General features: G+C 52.1%; 1 protein-coding gene across 1 annotated transcript; it reads right to left on the bottom strand.

Moving 5' to 3' along the window:
- Positions 1-11,788: 11,788 nt before the first annotated feature.
- Mb (myoglobin) lies at positions 11,789-19,594 on the bottom strand. The gene is made up of 3 exons (XM_008843088.1): positions 19,374-19,594; positions 13,905-14,127; positions 11,789-12,397 (listed from the first exon to the last, which is right to left on the bottom strand). Exons 1-3 carry the CDS (start codon positions 19,466-19,468, stop codon positions 12,251-12,253), a joined length of 465 nt encoding a protein of 154 aa, XP_008841310.1. The 5' UTR covers positions 19,469-19,594; the 3' UTR covers positions 11,789-12,250.
- Positions 19,595-19,781: the final 187 nt, after the last annotated feature.

Genomic DNA, 19,781 nt, shown 5'->3' with positions numbered 1-19,781 from the left:
TGTAGGACCCAGAGATCCCCCTCATTCAACCCCTCCTGACACCCCACTGATTGCTCTTTTCAGCTTCTGTGTAATGCTTGAAATGCACACCTGCTGCTACTCCTCCTCTGCTGTTCCCTTTCCAGGAAACTATAGATTAGATAAGCCTGGGTATGAACACTGCTCTATAGAGTAAAAATAAAGACTCCTGACCACACAGACGGCCCGCACATTCCACAACCCTGAGAACAACACCCTCCAATAAAAAATCTCCACAACTGCATCCTGTACAACCGATCAGTTCAAAGGTGTGTTGGCGTGAGCAGGATTCTTGGACCAACTACAAAGTGACACTGTTATTCCCCTCCTCTCTTTGTTTCTAACCTATAAAGAGCCCCTTCTTCCCCCACCCGGGACTTTTATCGGTGCGGTCTGAGAGCCCGAGCTTAAGCCCGAATAAACTATAAACCCTGCTTTTGCATTTTTGGTGTGTTGGGTCCTCGGTGGTCTTCTTGGGGTCCTGTGATTGAGGTATAACACCATCACAGGTAGATATGTGTGGTACCTGGAATACAGGTACCTCCTCTCTTTGTTTCTAACCTATAAAGAGCCCCTTCTTCCCCCACCCGGGACTTTTATCGGTGCGGTCTGAGAGCCCGAGCTTAAGCCCGAATAAACTATAAACCCTGCTTTTGCATTTTTGGTGTGTTGGGTCCTCGGTGGTCTTCTTGGGGTCCTGTGATTGAGGTATAACACCATCACAGGTAGATATGTGTGGTACCTGGAATACAGGTAGGCATTCCACAGATGAATAGCCATCACTGAAGTGATAAGTGCTCCTTACCTCACAGGGTGTTAACACTGTGGTGTCCTAGAATTGAGAAGAGCTGTGTCTGAGGTCAGGGACAGGGTGAAAGGGAGCTGATTGGGACAGAGCTTCAGAAAGGAGGGAGGACTTGGTCAGAGCCTGACTCCTCCTCCTCTTCCTCTTCCTCCTCCTTCCTCCTCCTCCTCCTCTCCTTTCCCCTCTGGACTCTCTCCACCCTCCATTCCTTCCAGCTTCCTTCCTCAGGCCACACCATCTTCTACCTGTCTTGTTTCCCCTGCCTCACTGTGAGCCAGGAGGAGCACCTGCCTGGACCCTTGCATTCCTGGGTGGTCAGGCCCCCACTGTCTTCTCACTGGGCCCGCTTCCCTCTATCCTTCCTCACTGCCCCATGCGCACAGTGCAGCTACTTGGAGGGGAGTTGAACTCCCCAGCCCCCCTGCCCCATGGACCTTGGCTAAGTGCAGCCCTCCTCTCCTGGGACCCTGGCTCCTCTTTCCAGACTCCATGTCTCCTCCCTCCTGCTGTGCTCCTCATCCCAGGGTGCTCCGCGGCTTGGCTAGGAGTCACGTCCCTGGTTAGCTGGCCACATTACAGAAGGGAGCTTGTCATCATGCAGTGCTTTAAATAGCCCTTCAGCCAGGGACAGGCCTTGCAGAGCCACTGGCTAGGTTTTGTCATGTTTGTACACTGCCACTGAGTGATTCAGAGGCACAGTCCTGAGCCTTTGGTGCCAGGCTCTGCTGCGCCCTGGCACCAAACACATTCACGTATACCCTCATAGTCACCCACTTTCACTCACATTCACACACGCACACTCATATTCACACACTAGTGTATATACACTCACGTGCCTTCACACACACCACTTATACATACTCGTACATTCACACACTCACAGTCACATGCTCTTTTCATTCACATACTCTAATTTTCATGCTTAAACTGGCACACATGAATTAACACAGCATTTATATTCTACAAACACATTTACATGCACTCATAAGCACACCCACACTTTCACATGTACAGATCCACAATATACACTCATACACATGCACACCCAGCAACACATACACACTGGTCCAATCATGAGTTCACACTTATACACTTCCACACTCACTCTCACACACACTGACACACCACACCTAAGCTCACACACACATACACACTCCTGTTCACACATGCATACACACATGTACACCTAGTCACACAACACCCAGACATGCTACTTTAACACACCCAGACATGCTACTCATACTCATTCCACATTCTCATTCACACTCAACCACCCACACACTCACACATACAAATTCACACTCACATGTGCACAGCACACACATTCCCACACTCACGTTCACACTTACACACACTAACACACCACCACACTCTCACATTTACACAATACCCACACACATCCCCACACTCACAAGCACATTAATGCAATCACACACACACACAGTCATACACATGCACACTTACATTCACACACACATTCACACATCCACACACATTCATGCACACTCAAATACACACATTCTCACACACACTCATAGTCTCATGAAGCTGTGAACAAGACCTGGGCTTGCTTACGATGTATTAGTCTGCTTTTTGTTTTCTTTGAGTTTGTTTGAAACCAGTGCTCATGTAGCCCAGGCTGGCTTTGAGCTTGCTATAGACCCAAGAATGATGTTGAAAATTAATTCACTTGCCTCACTTCCTGTGTGCTGGGATTAAAGGCGTGAGCCATGCCCAGTGTACTGGCCTCCTTTGTGTTGCTATGACAAGGTACCTGAGGCAGGCTTTTTCTTTCTTTTTTTTTCTTTTTGAGACAGGGTCTCCCTGTAGCCCCAGCTGTCCTGGAACTCACTATGTAGACCAGGCTGGCCTTGAACTCACAGAAATCCACCTGCCTCTGCCTCCCAAGTGCTGGGACTACAGGCGTGCACCATCACACCCAGCTTCAAGGCAGGCTTCTTTATAGAGGGTTATCTTAGCTCACAGTCCCAGAGGTCCAAGGTGGAGGTCCACATGTGGGGACAGCTTTCTTGCAGGTGAGTGCTGAGGTGCCCTGTGCTAGAAGGAGCCTGTGGCTATGGGGAGGCGCCTGAGGCACTGGGAGGAGCCTTCTGGTTGTGGGAGGAGCCTTCTAGTTGTGGGTGGAGCCTTCCTGCCATGGGAGGAGCCATGTGGAAGTGGAACCTTGTATTCCAGCTCCGCCCAGGGCCTGCAGCTTGACCCAAGCCTGACTGCTCAGGAAGGACTAGAGCCAGCTCCATCATCTCAAATCCCTGGTCCCCAAACACCCCTGCTGGCTGTCCTAAGACGCTGTGCTTCAGGTGTCAGGCTTTGCTAGGGGCTGATACAGGCTCCCACACTACCTGTTGGGTAAGTGTGTGGATGGGTGCTAAGGGCTAATTGTCAAGCTATTTTCCACTGGTGCTATGCTGAGTCTTTGAGCAAACACTACAGAGACCTGTTGAAGTGGCCACCATCTGTGCCCATCTCACAGATGCAGAAATGGGGGTGGGGAGGCTCTGAGGAACCCCCAACATCACACTAGCAGCCCTGGAGCTCCACTGACTGAATCTGGCTGTGCCACCTGCCTGGATGACCCTGACCCAGTTCTGGCCCTGCCTGATGCCTGGGCTAGGACAGGTTCCATACAGCCCTCTGCTCAGGTTAAGGCTGACCGTCGAGGTGCAACCACATGGGCAGCACAACTGACTGGGTGTGGCTCATGGCCCATGAGACTCCTTGCTATGCCCTGCCTGGGTGTGCCAGTCAGATGGGGAGTGGGGGCTAGGAGGAGGTGTCTATACAGTTACTCTCTGTGGAACCTGGTTACATGTATGTGGGAGTAGGCTCAGAGAGCTGAGATTCCAGATGTCTGTCATGGCTGCACTCCCTGGCAAATGTGCTGGGGTCACATGCCCAAGGGTGTTGAGGTCACATGTCCCAGGGTGCTGGCTGCACACAGGGAAGGCCTTGGAGTCCTTTATCTGTGTCAAGACAACATGGCAGGGCAGAGTAGGAGGTACAGAGGAAAACCCCAAGCTCCTCTTGCCTTCTCAGAGGCTTCTGGGTACTTGGGCCCAGGCCTCACGGAAGGGTGCAAGGCTTCTCAGAGCTGGAACCCATAGGAGAAGGGTGTGGTACAAGGGCCCAAGAACAGGTAGCCTGGGCCAGCTCCTGGCTCTACCCTACCTCTTTCACTTACTGTGTCACCTCAGGCAAGTTCCTTAACTTTGCTGTATCTCTGAAAAAGTCACATAAGAAATGGAGGTGGCGATGGTACCTGATCCCCAAGAATGGATCAGCTTGGTAGAGATAAGAACCCATGGGTTCCAGGGCCTGGAACTGACATGTCAGTCACCTTCCAGGTCCACCTGGAAGCCCAATTCCCTCACTGGCAGAGGGGTAAATCAAGGCCAAGGAGATGACACTTGTCCTGAATCTGCTATTGTACATAGGACGTGGGGCTGCAGAGCAGAATGAGGAGGGGGAGGGAACTGAAATCCCTGGGGTGCGGGCATCTACGGTGGGGGTCCTCTCCTTAAAGTTTCAAAGGGACAGACACCTCATCACATCCTTTGCTCCTGCTTGACAGGGCTGAGGATGGAACCCTGGGTCTCTGTCTTGCCAAGCGAGCACTCTTCCTGTGACCCCCACCTCAGCTCAGCATGGGAACCTCACTCATGGACATTGTGCAGTTTAGTGGGTCTTTGTAGATCCATGTCTCAGCCCTGATGTTCTAATTCTACTCCAGGCTTCCCTGTCCCCCACCAGTCACTTCATTCCTTCTTCCCATCAGCCTGGCACCCGCAGTATTGGACGTTAGCTTCCTGGGTCATTTACACTCTTGAACTCAAACTGGGTGTCTTTTTTTTTTTTAAAGCCAGGTTAAGAGCTATTTGCTGCACTGTGTTCCTGTTTCCACGGAGGAGAGATCTGAGACTCAGAGTTGTCAGGTTACCTCCTGGGGATCACATAGCTCAGAAGCTGAGCATGAGATATGGATGATGTCAGTGAGACTCCAGAGGACCCTGGTCACCCCGAAGCCTGGAGCCAGAGTTATGGCGCAGCTTTGGGGCTTGGGGCTGGGACTGGGGTATGAAGGAAGCTGAGGGTGAGGATGTGGGGGTTCTCCAGAACTGCAGGGGCAGAGGGCCTAAGGCTGGTACATTCAGACCCTAGAGTCACAGGAGGAAGGGAACATGGTGGGTAATGGGTAGGCCTAGTGGTTGAATTTGCCTTGGGAGATGGGGGCACAGTCCTGTGTGTCCCTCCGTTCCCTCCATTGATCTGGTCACACTTAGGTGAACCCCTTCTAGCTCCTGGCCACAACGAATGACTCAGCTCAATCCTAGAGCCATTGTCCCCCGGTCTCCCACCTGTCCTTCTGGCAAGGCTGCCTCCCAGGATGCCATGGCTGTCAGCACCAGGTGTCTGTGCCAGGCCCAGCCTGGCCAGTGCTTAGGGCAGTGCACCCCTGCACGTCTCCTGGAAGCCTTGGCGGGCCCTGAGCTCTTGCTGGGGCACGTCCCACCGTGGCCCTGACTTTGGGTTGTCACCCAGCTGGGATGAGCTCTCCTGCCTTGTGTTTGACCTGGAGTCACTCACCACCCCCAGACCTGTTTTTCCTGTGCAGTGACCACAGTCCCATAGCCCCCAAGGCCCACTCCGTGCTTATGAACCTTTCTCTCTGTTTTCAACATTTTATGGAGTCTCAGGAGAGTTATGGAACTGGAGCAGAGAAAGTAAGAGAGGACGGAAGTCAAGGTAGCCAGCCAGGAGTCCCGAGGTCCTGAGAGAAACAGAAAGACAGACAGGAGTCCCGAGGCCAGCACGTGTGAGAAAGAAACAAAGACAGACATAGACAGGAGTCCTAAGGCAGAGAGAGACAGAGACAGAGAGAGAGACAGAGAGACAGAGAGAATCTGAAGAGTGTCTCCTTAACCATACAAACTCTGGGAACACAGTATTCTGACTTGGGGTCAGCATTCTGAGTCTGCTCCTCACGCCTCCTCCCCGACGGCTCCCTGTTCAGCAGCTTCCTCTCCTCTGCCACTCCGTCCCCTGGACACAGGCAAGGAGAGGGGACCTGGCTGTTTCTCTTACTCTGTAAGGGCTGGGGACCTGCTCTCCTCGAAGAAGGAGACAGTGTGGCTCGTCATGCTGCCCCTCTCCTTGCTGCCTCGGTGACTCCCTGCAGCTGGGAGCCTTTGGCTACAGAGGAAGGAAAGTGGGAGAACCAGCTCCTGCCACCATCCTGACCAGACTACTCTCAGAATTGTGTTCTGATGACAGTGACAAGAATGGGCATAATCCAGGTGTGTGCTGGGCCCCACAAGCTATATTAGATCTTTTGTTGTTGTTTTGAGACAGGATCTCCCTGTAGCCCCAGCTGGCCTGGAACTAGCTTTGTAGACCAGGTTGGTCTCGATCTCACAGAGATCCACCTGCCTCTGCTTCCTGAGTGCTGGGGTTAAAGTTGTGTACTACCATGCCTGGCTCTTATGTTAGCTCTTTTGCTCCTCACAGAGAATGTTGGCATAATAAGAAATGTATTGTTTATACTCTGGGTTGGGGTTTGAGACGTGGAATAACTTGCCCCCAAGTGGCACTGCTCAGGAGAGTGGCCTCCCCCAGATACTCCCTGGTCAGATGAGAGGTGAGTGACCTGGATATGGCCACTCTAGGAAGGCTGGATGTCACCCAGGCTTGCCATCCTGGCCGAACTATGGATGCTTAGCGAGGGATTTGATCGCCAGCTTCAGCTGGCATACTAGCGAGGCCTGGGCTGAGAATGTCAGGAAATGTCCCCTGCTATGCTCCAGGGAGCTGAGAGTAGAGGATTGGGCCATGTGTGCATGCACATATATGTATGCATATGTACACATATATATGCACACACACATATGTAGCCTTCCCTCTGGAGCCATGACCTAACACTGTCTACTTGTGACTGCAACCTAAGGTTCTGGGTGCAAATCCAAGCTCTTTTCTGGTGGGCAGACTTGAGTAGGGCTCTTACAGTCTGTCTGTGTTAGTGTTATCCATGAACTAGAAATGGTGGTTGTATCTATCAGCGTTCATTAGAGAAGCAAAATCAAAAGGATACAGAGAGAGAGGTTTAATGTGAGGACCTGGCTTTGCTATGTGTGAAGTTTGCAGGGCTGGTAGGAGGTAGGAGGCCCAGGTGAGAGTCACTTGGAGTCACTGGACACAGAATTCCTTTCTCCACTCATGGCCTTTTCTCATAAGCCCTTCAGTTGATTGGATGAGGCCCACCACCCTCACGGAGGTCGTCTGCCTTATACAGAGGCTCCTGATTTAAGTGTTAAGTGCACCTGAACAGCAACGTCCAGACTAGCATTTGAGCCCTGTGCTGGTTAGTTTTTATCAACTTGACACAAACTAGAAACGCCTGGGAAGACGGACCCTCAGTTGAGGAATTTCCTCCATTGGATTGGCCTTAGCCATGTCTGTGAGTCATTTTCTTAATTACTAATTGATGTAGGAAGGCCCAGCACACTGTGGGTGGTGCCATGCGTGGGCAGGTGGGCCTGGGCTGTATCACAAAGGTAGCTGAGAAAGCCAGCAAGTACGTTCCTCTACGGTCTCTGCTTCAGTTCCTGTCTCGAGTTCCTGCCTTGACTTCCCTTGGCCTCCCTCCATGATGAACTATATTGTGTAAGCCAAATAAATTCTCTCCTCCTCAAGTTGCTTTTCGTCTTGGTGTTTATCACAGCTACAAAAAGAACAGAGAAGAACCCTAAAGTTGGGTACCATACCCTGGCCAAGGTCATGATGGTGATGGTGATGGTGGTGATGATGGTAATGATGGTCACGCTTCCCTCATGGGGCTGTTGAAAGAATCAACATGTTGGAATATGGGAACCATTTTGAGTATGCCAGACCCTTCTCATATCTGACTCCCCCTCCCCCATCACCACCACAAAACACTCCCAGAAAAATCTGACAGGCCCTCCTCTTCCCATTGACCAGTCAGGCCCTTGGTCTGACTTTGTCCAGCAGATTAACTCAGTTGGCTTATTTCTAATGGACTATGGTGCTCAGCCTCTGTGTATTCACTGACCGGAAGTTCCATCAGGTCAGATCTTACCCGAATGTCCCACCTCCTCCTTCCTTTGTGCCGCGTCCTCTTCCATGTTTATCGGCAAGCCCTCCAATCCCCAGTGCTGAAACCCCACATCATGACTCACCAGGTTGACAGTCCCTCTGCTCTCCAGCTGTGTGGGGATGGTGGCCCTTCCACCCCCCTTCCCCAAGGCACCCACAGGTGAGGAGCTCTAGAACTCTCAGAGCCTGTGACTCTGCTTGCAAAGGGGTTAATGTAGGGCAGGTGTCTTGCTTTGTGTCTCTGCAAAATGCCAACGTAGGAAGAAGCTTTATATTTGTGGGTGAGCTGTGGCCAGACAACAGTGGCTAGTGCGATGTGGATTAAGTGAAGGTGAAGGTGTCATGGGTTGTTTTAAGATACACCTCTCATGCATACTGGATGCAAGGTTCTTGTTACTGCCCAGCCTGCTGCCCCTCATAGTGTACTCAATAGACAGATTTTATTTCTTTATTTCATTTCATTTCATTTTATGTGTATGTGTGTAATGCCTACATGTATGTAAGTGCACCCTTGTCATGCAGTGCCCATGGAGGACAGAAGAGGGCGTCGGCTCTGGAACTGGAGTCACGGACGGTTGTTAGCTGCCATGTGGGTGCTGGGATTCGAACTCAGGTCCTCTGGAAAAACAGCCAATGCTCTTAACTGCTAAGCCATCTCTCCAGCCCCCAATAGATTTTCTTTCTTTTTTTTTTTTTTTGGTCTTTTTGAAGCAGGGTCTCCCTGTAGCCCCAGCTGTCCTGGAACTCACTATGTAGACCAGGCTGGCCTTGAACTCACAGAGATCCGCCTGCCTCTGCTTCCCAAGTGCTGGGACTACAGGCATGTGCCACCACGCCCAGCACAATTTTATTTCTTAAAAAATATGTATATATGTATAAAATCTGGAAGCATAGAATGGGAAGAGAGAAAAACAATGAAATATAAAATATAAGCTGTAGTTTAAATTTTTTTGATTTATTTTTATTTTATGTGTGTGAGTCTTTTGCCTGCATGTATGTAAGTGCACCATGTCGTGTAATACCTGTGGAAGCCAGAAGATGGTGTAGGATTCCCTGGAACTGTAGTTATGGATGGCTATTAGCCACCATGTGGATACTGAGAACCAAACCCGTGTCCTCTGCAAGTGCAACCAGTGCTCTTAACCACTGAGCCAGAGCCATAAGCTGTAGTTTAAATCACCAGTAAGACAGCCAGTGAGCGTGAATGGGTGCAGCTTGGGGCCACCGTGTCATGGCCGAGGTCACTGACCCCCAGGCCTGCTCAGTGCAGGTTTTGTGAGTCAAGTGCTTTGGTAAGTCATTGTCACTTTATCAGCTCCTCTCGGTTTATCACCAGACTGGGCCAGATGGCCCCAACCTGGGTTTCTTTGTGTCCTCTCCAACTCCCACCCAGCTCCCCCGAGACAGCCACTGTCTAGACTGAGTGGTGACAGCTGGATATTAACAGTCTGTGAGGAGGTCACTGGGCTTTGCTGTGGGTTCCTAAGGAGACAGGTACCATGAGTAGGAAACTGAGATCACAGATGAGAGTAAAGGGGCCTGACAGATACCCACACACCAGGGAGCGTGTTATATGAGGATGCATGAGCACTCCCGTGCACACACACACACAGAGACACAGAGCTCTGCTTCAGGAATCAGAGTCAGAACCAGGGTCCCACTGGAGTGTCCTGAAGCATTTAACTTTTTTAAAAAAATTATTTAGTTTTATTTTATGTGCATGAGTGTTATGCCTACATGTATGTAAGTGCACCCATATAGTGCACTGCCTGAGGAGGCCGGAAGAGGACGTTGGATTTCCCTGGAACTAGAGCTACAGATGGTTGTTAGCCACCATATGAGAACTGAAACCAGGTTCTTTGCAAGAGCAGCCAGTGCTTTTAACCACTGAGCCATCTCTCTAGCCCCGCATTTAACTTTTAAAATGCCCACAATTCACAAGGCATGCTCACATCTGTGCACACATACAACATGTTCCCAGCTGATGGTCTGAGTTTGTGGGATGTGCTAGGGGCTGGCGTTCTCCCTCTGAACCCACCACAGCTCAGCAACTGGAGCCCAGACCCAGATCTTTGAAGCTCCACTGGTGTGGTGTGCGTATATGGGGCAAACCTGCCTCGGCCTGGCTGGGGCCTGGAGGATGTAGCAAACATTCAGATGCGGCTGTGGGGTCTGAGTACACAGGGAATCTGTGCCTCAGCTCCCAGGAGGGACTCTCCTGAGAAGCTAGGGGAGCAGCGGCCCCAAGGCTGGGACAGATGGCAGCTACAATCACTCCACCTCCTTCACATTCGCACAGCACAACTTGATGTATGGAATTTGCCAAAGCCTGTCTGGGACCGAAGAGAAACCTCAAATAAACTGCAATGAAGTATCCACCCCTGGTGCCATGAGGACACAGAACAGACACTCAGCCAACTGACTGACAAAGCAACCAGCCCTAAGTGTGTGCAGCCCAGCTCTAAGCTGAATTCTATTTTTACCTATTTGCTTGACATGATTTGCTGGATGGATGCAGGGCGAATGACAAATACCTGGCATTCCTCTACCGCCAGCATTTAATGATCAGAAGCCAGGAGTGTCCCTGACAGGAATGTGGATAGATGGCTTGCGGGCAGAGAACTGGCTTGTTCAGCCCTGGAAGGATTCAGTTGTCTGATAGTAGAATTGCTATCAGGTAAGGGTGCAATTCCAACCTTGTTCTGGCAATTATTATTATTATTATTGGTGGTGGTGTATGTAGGCACCGTGGTGGTAGGGGGCACGTGCATCCATGGTGTGCATGTGGAGGCTAGTGGGGACAGCTTTCTGGATTTGTTTCTCTCCTTCCACCTCTCGTTAAACTCAGGTCACCAGGCTTGCTTGGCAAGTGCTGTTCCCAACTGAGCCATCTCACTGGCTGGAAGGAAGATGTTTTAAAGACACACTTGTATTCCTCCCTTTGACTATCAGACTATTACAACAATATGTTTCCCCCACAAAGAACTGAAGTTTGATGCCAGCCAGAGGAGGAGCCCGTTTCCCAGGAAAAGATTTCACACTGTTCTGACAACTCATCAGACCACCTTGACACCTTAACCAGGACTGCTGAGCTAACCTCGTGTTTGGACCTCAGAGATGGACTTGCGGTGGTCACTGGACCTCTCTGTTCCTCTTCCCAATGTGGCTACATTGAATTCCCCTCCTGCTTTTCACTGTAACTTGTCTGTTTAACTGGCCTGTCGAGGACCAGTGGCTGAGCTTGGCTGCTTAGGTTCTGACTGTAACAGCCCCAGGAGGGCCTGGCTGTGCCCTAGTCATGCTCCACCAGGAGGCATGGCTTTCTTCTCCTGCCCTGTGTTTATCCCTTAGTTGTCTGTCCTTTGCATGGCCAGAAGGTCAGTGCCTGCCACTGTTGGCCACCGACTCTGTCCCTGGTCCAGAGTCCCTGTTGCCTTTTTCTAGGCTGCACTTTGGATCTCAGCTCTGCCACTTCCTGTCAGGGTGATCTTCTCAAGTTGCTTCAGCTGTTGGAACCACAGTAATCATCCCTTCCCTGTCTCCTGCAGTTCCCACAGACCTGGGCACCTGGCCCCAATCCTCATATTGCCAAGGTCGGCTGGCCCGCCCATGTGCCCACCAGTCATGACACTGCCCCGGGGCCCAGGCAGGGGGCCTTCCTTCCCAGGCCCTGTGCTCAGCCCAGCATGTGCCTGCCACTGAGTGGGGCCACAGGAAGGTGCCTCTCTTCCTCCCTCTTGTTTGTTGCAACCCCAGAATGCATCTTCCCCATTTTCTCCTGGATGCTCTTGGGTATTTGCTGGAAGGGATGAAAAAATGCCAGGCAGACATGAGACATGAGGAGTCACAGGGTCTTTTATTGAAACCAGGTGAGTCAGTGGGTACCCGAGTGGCAGGTGACTTCCAGATGCCCAGTGGCCTCCCTCTGACAGCCACTCATGCTATGCCACCCTCTACCGCATTCAAAGGTCTGGGTCTGGTAGTCAGTGACTTGGATTTGTGGTCAAAGGTAATAGTGGAGGAAGGGGTCTTCCTGGAAACCAGGAGGAAGTGGGTCGGGACTTAAGTGACAGGAGACCTGAGGACGACTCAATAGAGCAATGGAAGCAGAGACCACTTTGCACCTCTGGGTCCCATGGTGACGCCACCTGGAGCCCTGTCCTCAGGTGTGTGGATGCTGGATGCCACCCTACGCTCCTCTCTTCTGTCCCTCTGCTAACCTAAGACACTGCACACTCTACTAGCTACACGACGATGTTGGGCCCAGCTTGGTGGGCTGGTGCTGGCCGTGTGGCAAGCCTAGCCCTGGAAGCCCAGCTCCTTGTACTTGGCAGCAATGTCATTCCTGAACAGCTCCAGGGCCTTGCTCATGGCGCCCTGGGCATCTGCACCAAAGTCTCCGGGGTGCTTGCTCTGCAGGACCTGGATGATGGCTTCCGAGATGAACTGCAAAGAGGGTCATAGGACTGGGTGAGTCATGAGCTGGAGGGTGTCCACCCTCTGCCATCCTCTTTATTCCCAGGCTGTTTATTGGGAACTATTATGCCTCAGGTGCCACTCTGAGTGGTCACTCCAGCTCAACTCCTTTAAACCTCATGACTACTGGGAGATAGACTCTACCACTGCCCCTGCTTTGTAGGTGGGGAAACTGAGGCACAGCGTAACTGTGTGCTGAAGTCATGTAGCCAGGAAGGGGCACTTGAACTCAGGGGGTTTCTCTGGAACCCCACTCTTGCCGCCTGTGTGCCTCAAGACGCATGGCAGCAACCAGCCCCTGAGGGCTCAGAGGTATCAGACAAGAAACCTTGTTCTGGGGTCTGTGATCCATCGGGAAATCTGGGAGAAGGAGGCATTCTCGTCTGTGTGCACTTCATCTCTGAACTTGGGACTGAGGATGGTCATTGCTTTAGGACCACAAGGAACAGGTACTCGCAGATACTGATGGGAAGGAGGAGGGGCTGGGTAAGATCAGGAGCCCTACTGACACGGGGCAGGGAATGGAGGAATGGATATGGGACCTGTCATGGAACTGTTCAGAATCCAAAGCCTGTGATGAAACCATCACAGGGCTTCTCAGTAGTGACTCGGGCTTTGGTCCCATACAGCCCTGGCTGCTGTACCGTTTTACTGAGGAGACAACCACATGGTCAGGTTGAGGTCATGTAGCAGGTGGATAATGAGCCTAAGCGGGCCCTAGGGGATGGTGGATGAGCCTCTGCCAGCCTGGCAGTGCAGTGGTGGCTGCTTTATACATTTTCACTGGGCCTTAGTGTGCAAGTGACACAGCAGAGATGGGGTGGGGGAAATCTGGGAGAAGGAGGCATTCCCTGAGGGACATGGACTCCATAGCCAGTGGACACAAGGCTGCTCCACAAACAGCCCCTAGGTAAATCTGCATAAAAAGCACAGTGGACCCTGGTCTGTGGAATAGCCCTGCCCTCAGAGAATGGGGAGTGTTCTATGTCCAGGTCTACTCTGCCCTACCTGTGATTCCAGCTGCAACTGGGAAGTGAGAGGGCCCCACAGGGATTGCCTAGCCTGGTCTCACTCTCCAGGCCACAGCACAACTGTGAGCATCTGGACCATTACAGAGTAGGACAGCTGTACAATGGAGAGACAGAAGGTGCCTGTAGCACCCACCACCTTCTGACAGAATCCCGAGTAAGAATCCTGCCTGTGCCTCAGGTTCTTCATCTGTCTAATGGGTACAACAATGGTAACTGCTCATGGAAACAAGACAAGTTGTGTGCCAATAACTGTGCCCACCCAGCATGGTGAGCAAGACTCTGAATCGAATGTGATCTGTTAGGGGAACAGGGCAGGAGCAGGTCACAGAGGAGACACTAGACACAGCAGGGAGGGACCAGGCCACCCACAGAGATGGCTTAGCTGGGACTCAACCCCTGGATCTCTGCCTCTGGAGACATTCCCACTCTGCTGCGGCTACCCCTACCTCCAGGTACTTGATGGGGATCTTGTGCTTGGTGGCATGTGACTGGGCCAGGGGCTGGATCTCTGCAGCGTGCTGCCCTTTCTTCTTCAGGATGCCCCCCAGGGCCGTGAGCACAGTGTTGCCATGCTTCTTCAGGTCCTCCGAGCCCTTCATCTCATCCTCCGACTTCAGGTTCTTGAACTTGTCAAACTTCTCCAAGGTCTCGGGGTGATTTTTAAACAACCTAGGGGACAAAGAGGGCCAGAGTGAGACTCCTGAGGTCTGGAGGCCCTCGGACCCCAGATGTGTCCCTTCCCAGCTGTGTGGCCTAGGGCAGTTCACCACAGCTCTCTGTGCCTCAGTGTCCCCCAGGAATGGGGATGGCGTGGTCCTACTTAAGGGATCAAATGAGACAGCCCGTTGGGTGGCCAGCATACAGCACATAGGATAAATGCTTGCTAGTATTCTGTTATCATCCACACCACCACTCTCCCCCCAGTTGCTGAGGGGAGCAGGACAGACATGGTATCTCTATGTGTGCCATGCCTGCCCTCACCTCATCTTCTGTTATCTGGAGAGGGGACAGTGGGGTGTATTGACACCGAGTATGCATGTTTCAGGCTCCGTGCTGGGCTCACACCTCGCTTCATCATCATTCACATTGTCACCATTTCACAGACGGAGAATGAGCTCTGTAACGGGATATCCCCGGCAGGACCTCAGGACCGGTGTGCAGAGAAGCCAGATGGCCATCTGGATGACTCAGAAGGCAGCCTCAATTGCTGACGGGAGCACTGCTGCTGCTTCCCACCTCGAGCCACAAGTTCCAGTTCTAGACCTTCTGACCAGTTGTGGCCGCCTTAAGGCCCCTCCCTACCTGCACGAACCCTAGCACCCCTTACATCCATTTTCTAATGGTGATGGAAGGGGGTCCACCAGAGGCCAAGGCCACTCTTGCCTGCCACTCTGTGAATTCTGGTGTGACCCTGGTGGTCACACACAGGCAGGGACCAAAACTGTGCTCCGGGCAGGTGGTAAGGACTGTGGGACCACTGTCCCTAGGTAAGGCAAGCCCTCTATCCACTCATGGGCAAATGGAAGAGACCTGCCCTGGGCCTCATTCTGACATGTCCTATGGAAGTGACCCCAGTGGCTCAGGTGTTGTGTTGTCCTCGTAACCCCATGGTGGGCAGGCTCCTCTTTATGCTCTGAGCCATGTGGGAGCATGGTCCCCATGGCCTCTGTTCCAGGGTCCCACAGGGAGGACCTCCTGTGACCAAGACATTAAGCTGCTTCATCCAACCCAAGAGCAGGATATGGTTGCTGAAGAGAACCTCCCCCTGTGATCCCCTCAGCTTGTGGTCTGTTGATGCCCGAAGCACTTGTGAGCTGCCCCATCTATTTCCCCATGCTGCTATGCAGCCAGTGAGCCCTGTGTCTGTGCAGGGAATCTGCTGTTCCTCCCTTGTTTCAGCCCCTCCTTCCAGATCTGCCAGCCTGCCTAAGACCTCACAATGAGGAACAGGCTGTTTCTGAGTTTGGAGTGAGATACTGGATAGGGGAAGCCACTGCTGGCAGAACATGGATGAAGGACACAGGTGCTTAAACGCTTTACATGAGTAATTTACAGCGCTCCCACAGTGCAGCAGGAGTAGCTTATGCCTTTGCCCCTTGTCACAGAGCAGGAACTGAGGGGTGAAGCCTCCTATCCAGTGCATAGCCAGCAAAGGGACTCCTCCAGCTCTGAACATAGCCCCTGAGTCCCTGGATGGTGCAGGACATCAAGACCCATCCCATCTCACCAGTGGATGGTGACTGATCCATACCTCTGTGTCATGTACACAGTCGTTCATTCACAGACAAGCTCTCTTACCACACAAGCACCTTACTGTGCACCAATCCTCAGCTCTCCTGTCTACAGGGACCTCAGTGTACCGTTCCAACTGTGTGGGTGTACAAGGACCCAGGAGCAGTCACAGCTTACTCCCGGCTCCAGATCCCGAGCCACACCAGGGTGGCCCTCACTGTTCAAAGTGCTGCTGAGAGAGCCTGATGCAGCACACACCACTGGACAGATATAGAAACTGAGGCACAAGAAGCCCAAGTGCCCTGTCCAGGTTTAATTAAGCCTCATGGCTTCCCCTTGAGCCCTGTCACTGTCACATAAAGACATCCTTATGTAAATAGTAGTGTTCAAACCCACTCATACACGCATGCGCGTAGACGTGAATGGCTGCTCTTCACATGTGAAAAGCCACGCAAACTGGGGCCATGAGGATGAGACGGGTCTGTCTGTAGCCTGGATTGTGTCACTGCGTCACTCTGGGACCTTGTCCAAAGCCACAAGCGTCACTGACAGCTCGTCTCTGGCACCTTGTCCAGGGTCCCTGAGATCCTGGCTATTATTATCTGGCGACAATGACCCTTGAGTTCCTGCTGACAGACGGAAGGCCCGACACCCACAGGGGAGCCCAAGGTCATGGGCCTGGATGAGGCAGAAGAGGGTAAGGACTGGGGACTTGAAGCTTTAGGCCTTTGGGGAAGCTGTGCTCTGGTTCTGCCTGTCTCCAGTGTGCTGTGTGACACTGGAGAGGTCGCTTAGCCCCTCTGAGTCTTGGCTCACTGGGATGTAAAACAAAAAGTTTGGTATAGGTGATTTCTTGGCTTCTAGAAGGCTTGGCCTGGCTTCCCCCTCCCCCAGCACCAGGCGTAGCAGAACTGGGCACATTCACAGCACAGGAGGAGGGTTACAGATCCCACACAATGGCATAACCTGCTTCCTGTACCCCAAATTTGGCAACCGGAGGCCCTGGAGAAGCCCAGAGGCCACATCCCTGGATTTCCCTGAGTGCATCGTAAGCAGACTCAGCCCCTGGCCCTGCAGAAGTGGCCAAGGGTCTTCTCAGATGTCCTCTCACCATCCTGCATTAGGTGGCCTAGCTAAGCATACAGGTGGTCAGGCCTGTCAGAGAGGGGAGGCCACCTCCCTGCTGCCCTCTGGACAGAGGGCCAATCAGATACTTGCCTGGGACTTCAAATACTCCCTCGGGCCCATAGAAGCCTTCAGGTTCCACTGAAACAAAAGACCCTGAGCACTGGGTATACCATTAGGAACCAACTCCCAGGTGGCAGGGGTGGTCTATAGAGCAGTCACCAAGAGCACAGACTGCAGTAAAGTGGCCTGAATTTGATTCCTATCCTATTAGCCATGTGACTTTGGACAAGTGGCTTAGCCTCTCTGTAAGATGTGGTGATACATGAATAAAAGTGATCTATCTAACAGTCCTGGCCATGCGGGACTCCCTCCTCCTCCTCTTGACCTTCACCACCATCATCATGACCAGGAGTCTTAGATGCTGACTGTCACTGACATGAGCTTGTTGAGACTGTGGGTTGGTTGCCTCCTGGTGCTGTGAGAAGCTACAGTCACCAGCAGCAGTTCAGACTTTTCTTGGCCCCTAAGTCCTTTCCCCAACAAAAATGCAGATTATAAATGAACCAGAGAAGGTCTGGGCAGGAGAAGGTGAGGCAGGGCTCTGGAGCGTGCAGCACCCTCCACCTAGAGCCCCCAGCTGTGTAGGTCTTTGTTATAGAATTCTGGTCCCCAGCTTTCAGCCTATGCCTCAGAGGTCTGCTAACAGACTTGGATAACAAACAGGTGCTTAAAGAAATGACCTTGCCAAGGTCAGCAGAAAAGGCCAGAGTCGGCATCTAGAAGAGGCCGGGAGCCTAGTAGCTCTTTGAGATATTTGCCATCCTGGGAGTTGGCACACCACCAAGGGAGGCCACCTTCCTGTCTCCCTGACACAAGAGGGTGGGAAAAGCTGCTGGTATGGCCTATGGCCCGAGCCCAACGAGCTGGGGTGCCACTCCCTTGGGGCCTTTCAGAGTCAGCATCCTGGGCATTATTTCCCACTTGGCTTCTGGTCCTGAGTCCTGGCAGACATTGCTTACCTTTCTGGGAAAGAAGAAATGTCTCCCTGATGACACAATACCCCGATTCTCCTTCAAGGCACTAAGTCACTGCCCAGAGACTGGGAGCCCCATCACCTTGCAAGGTGCTGCTTTGCCAACCCTGTCACCTCTTATTCTAACAGTCTTGCCTGTCAGGGATTCTGAATCCCAGGGCATGAGCATGAGCAGGGGTCTCAGAGACTATGTCAGAAATAGGGCTTAGAGAGTGGAAACAACCTGTCCAAGGTCACATGAATTGGTGGCCTGGAAGTTAATGCCAACTTAGGGCAGGGGTTAGTCCCATTGGATAGGCCTGTAGCCCCAGCGTCCAAGGGTCAGGTTAGGGGAGAAAGATGGGCAGAAGCAGGCTGAGATGCCCAGGGATGTACTGGCAGCTGGGCCAGCCTTATTCTCTATGGACCCCCAAAGACTCTGACCTTCAATGACCTTGCTCCCAGGCAGAGGTGCAGGAAGTGGACAAAGGCCAAGGGAATGTGAAAGGCCATTGGGGTTGAGAGGAAATCTCACCCTGGGTCATGAGCAGCAAGGAATTCATTCCTAAATTAAAACTTCAAGGATAATATGGGGGCCAGTGACATCAGGACTACCTCATCCCAGACCCAGAAACAAATGCTTATGTGCATCCTATCAAGCTTCTGAGCCAGATGAACCCAGAGCATAGGGGGATGGGCCAAGGGAAGAGTTCCTGCATCTGAGTGAAGAATAGGAAGTGAGACCCCATGGAGGAGTTCTGGTGCCTTCCACTCACCAAGGTAGGAATCTGGGCTTTTCTGGGCATATCCAGGATCACCTTGCAACAGGAAACCACATCACCCAGAGCTTTCAGATTTGAGGCATGGTCCCCATCAGTGGTCACCAAAGGTACCCTCAAATCACAAGGCTTTAAAAGCTACTTGTTTGAGCTTTATCTTTAATAGTTCTTCACAATTCTAGAACTTCACTGTGTGTCAGGAATCCTGACAGGCTCCTTACAAGTATCACCTGTTTAATTCTCACTTCTATTTCAAATGCATTTGAATTCTCCTCCTACCCACCCCCCCAATCCCCCAACACACCAATGTACAGGAAATTGAGGTTCAGAGAGGTTAACATTTTCTCTAAGGTTGTTTATCAAGAGAGTGAGGTGTAGATCCACTCTCATCCTATCTTGAAGGTCATTGTTTAACCTTGACACTTTATAGACTTGAATGAGGTCCTTTTGTCCTCATTTGGTGAGGACACTGGGTAAGATCTCTCAGGGCCCTTGCTGGCTCTGATTGTCTGTTATTCTAAGCTTGCTGCAGGCATCAAGGGATCGAGGGGCTTGATGTTCCAGTTTCCTCCAGTTGCCAACATCAGCCGGGACAGATGGATCCCCCTTTCATCTCCCCAGTCCAATACCTAATGCTTAGAAGCAAGTGAAATCTGACCTCACCACTGAAAGCCAACTGGTCTACCCTTTCAGCTTCTACCTTGCAGCCACACACTGGTGATCTTAAGGAGATGGGTGGAGGGATGGGGGTCTCTTCCTCTTACTTGATAAGGACTTCCTGCCCATGGCCAGCAAGGTCGGATTCCACCTTCCCCCAGACCTTCAGCACCAGCTGCCATTCCCCGTCGCTGAGTCCCATGGTAGCTTCTGAGGAGGACAAAGAGATCGAGCGTGGGCCGGCAGTCAGCTGAGGTTTGAGGCCACCTGGCCCCAATGGGCTTTTATACCTTCCTGGATGCTGGTCTGGCCAGTATCTCTTGGTGCTACATGCTCCCTCTACTGCCCTCCTCACCTCCCCACCCCCAGGGGTCTAATCTCTGCCTTTCTCTGCCCTCACATGGGCAGCTATTTTGGGACAGGTGCCATTGTAGGAGCTAGGACAGCTTGGGCCATAGGGGTGGGGGAGGGGGAGCCAGCCAGGCCACTGTCCTGGCTTGCACAAGCCAACAGAA

The sequence above is a fragment of the Nannospalax galili genome, unplaced genomic scaffold (assembly GCF_000622305.1).
Source record: "Nannospalax galili isolate Female #2095 unplaced genomic scaffold, S.galili_v1.0 scaffold39, whole genome shotgun sequence".
Lineage (NCBI taxonomy): Eukaryota > Metazoa > Chordata > Mammalia > Rodentia > Spalacidae > Nannospalax > Nannospalax galili.
The sequence above is the reverse complement of the archived record's forward strand: the minus strand, read 5'-3'. Positions and strand labels throughout refer to the sequence as shown.

Coding starts and splice junctions, on each gene's coding strand:
- Mb (XM_008843088.1), bottom strand. CDS start 19,468: ATGGGACTCAGCGACGGGGAATGGCAGCTGGTGCTGAAGGTCTGGGGG. Junction 14,128..19,373: donor GGGCAGGAAGTCCTTATCAA/GTAAGAGGAAGA, acceptor TTTGTCCCCTAG/GTTGTTTAAAAATCACCCCG. Junction 12,398..13,904: donor TCCCCATCAAGTACCTGGAG/GTAGGGGTAGCC, acceptor CCCTCTTTGCAG/TTCATCTCGGAAGCCATCAT.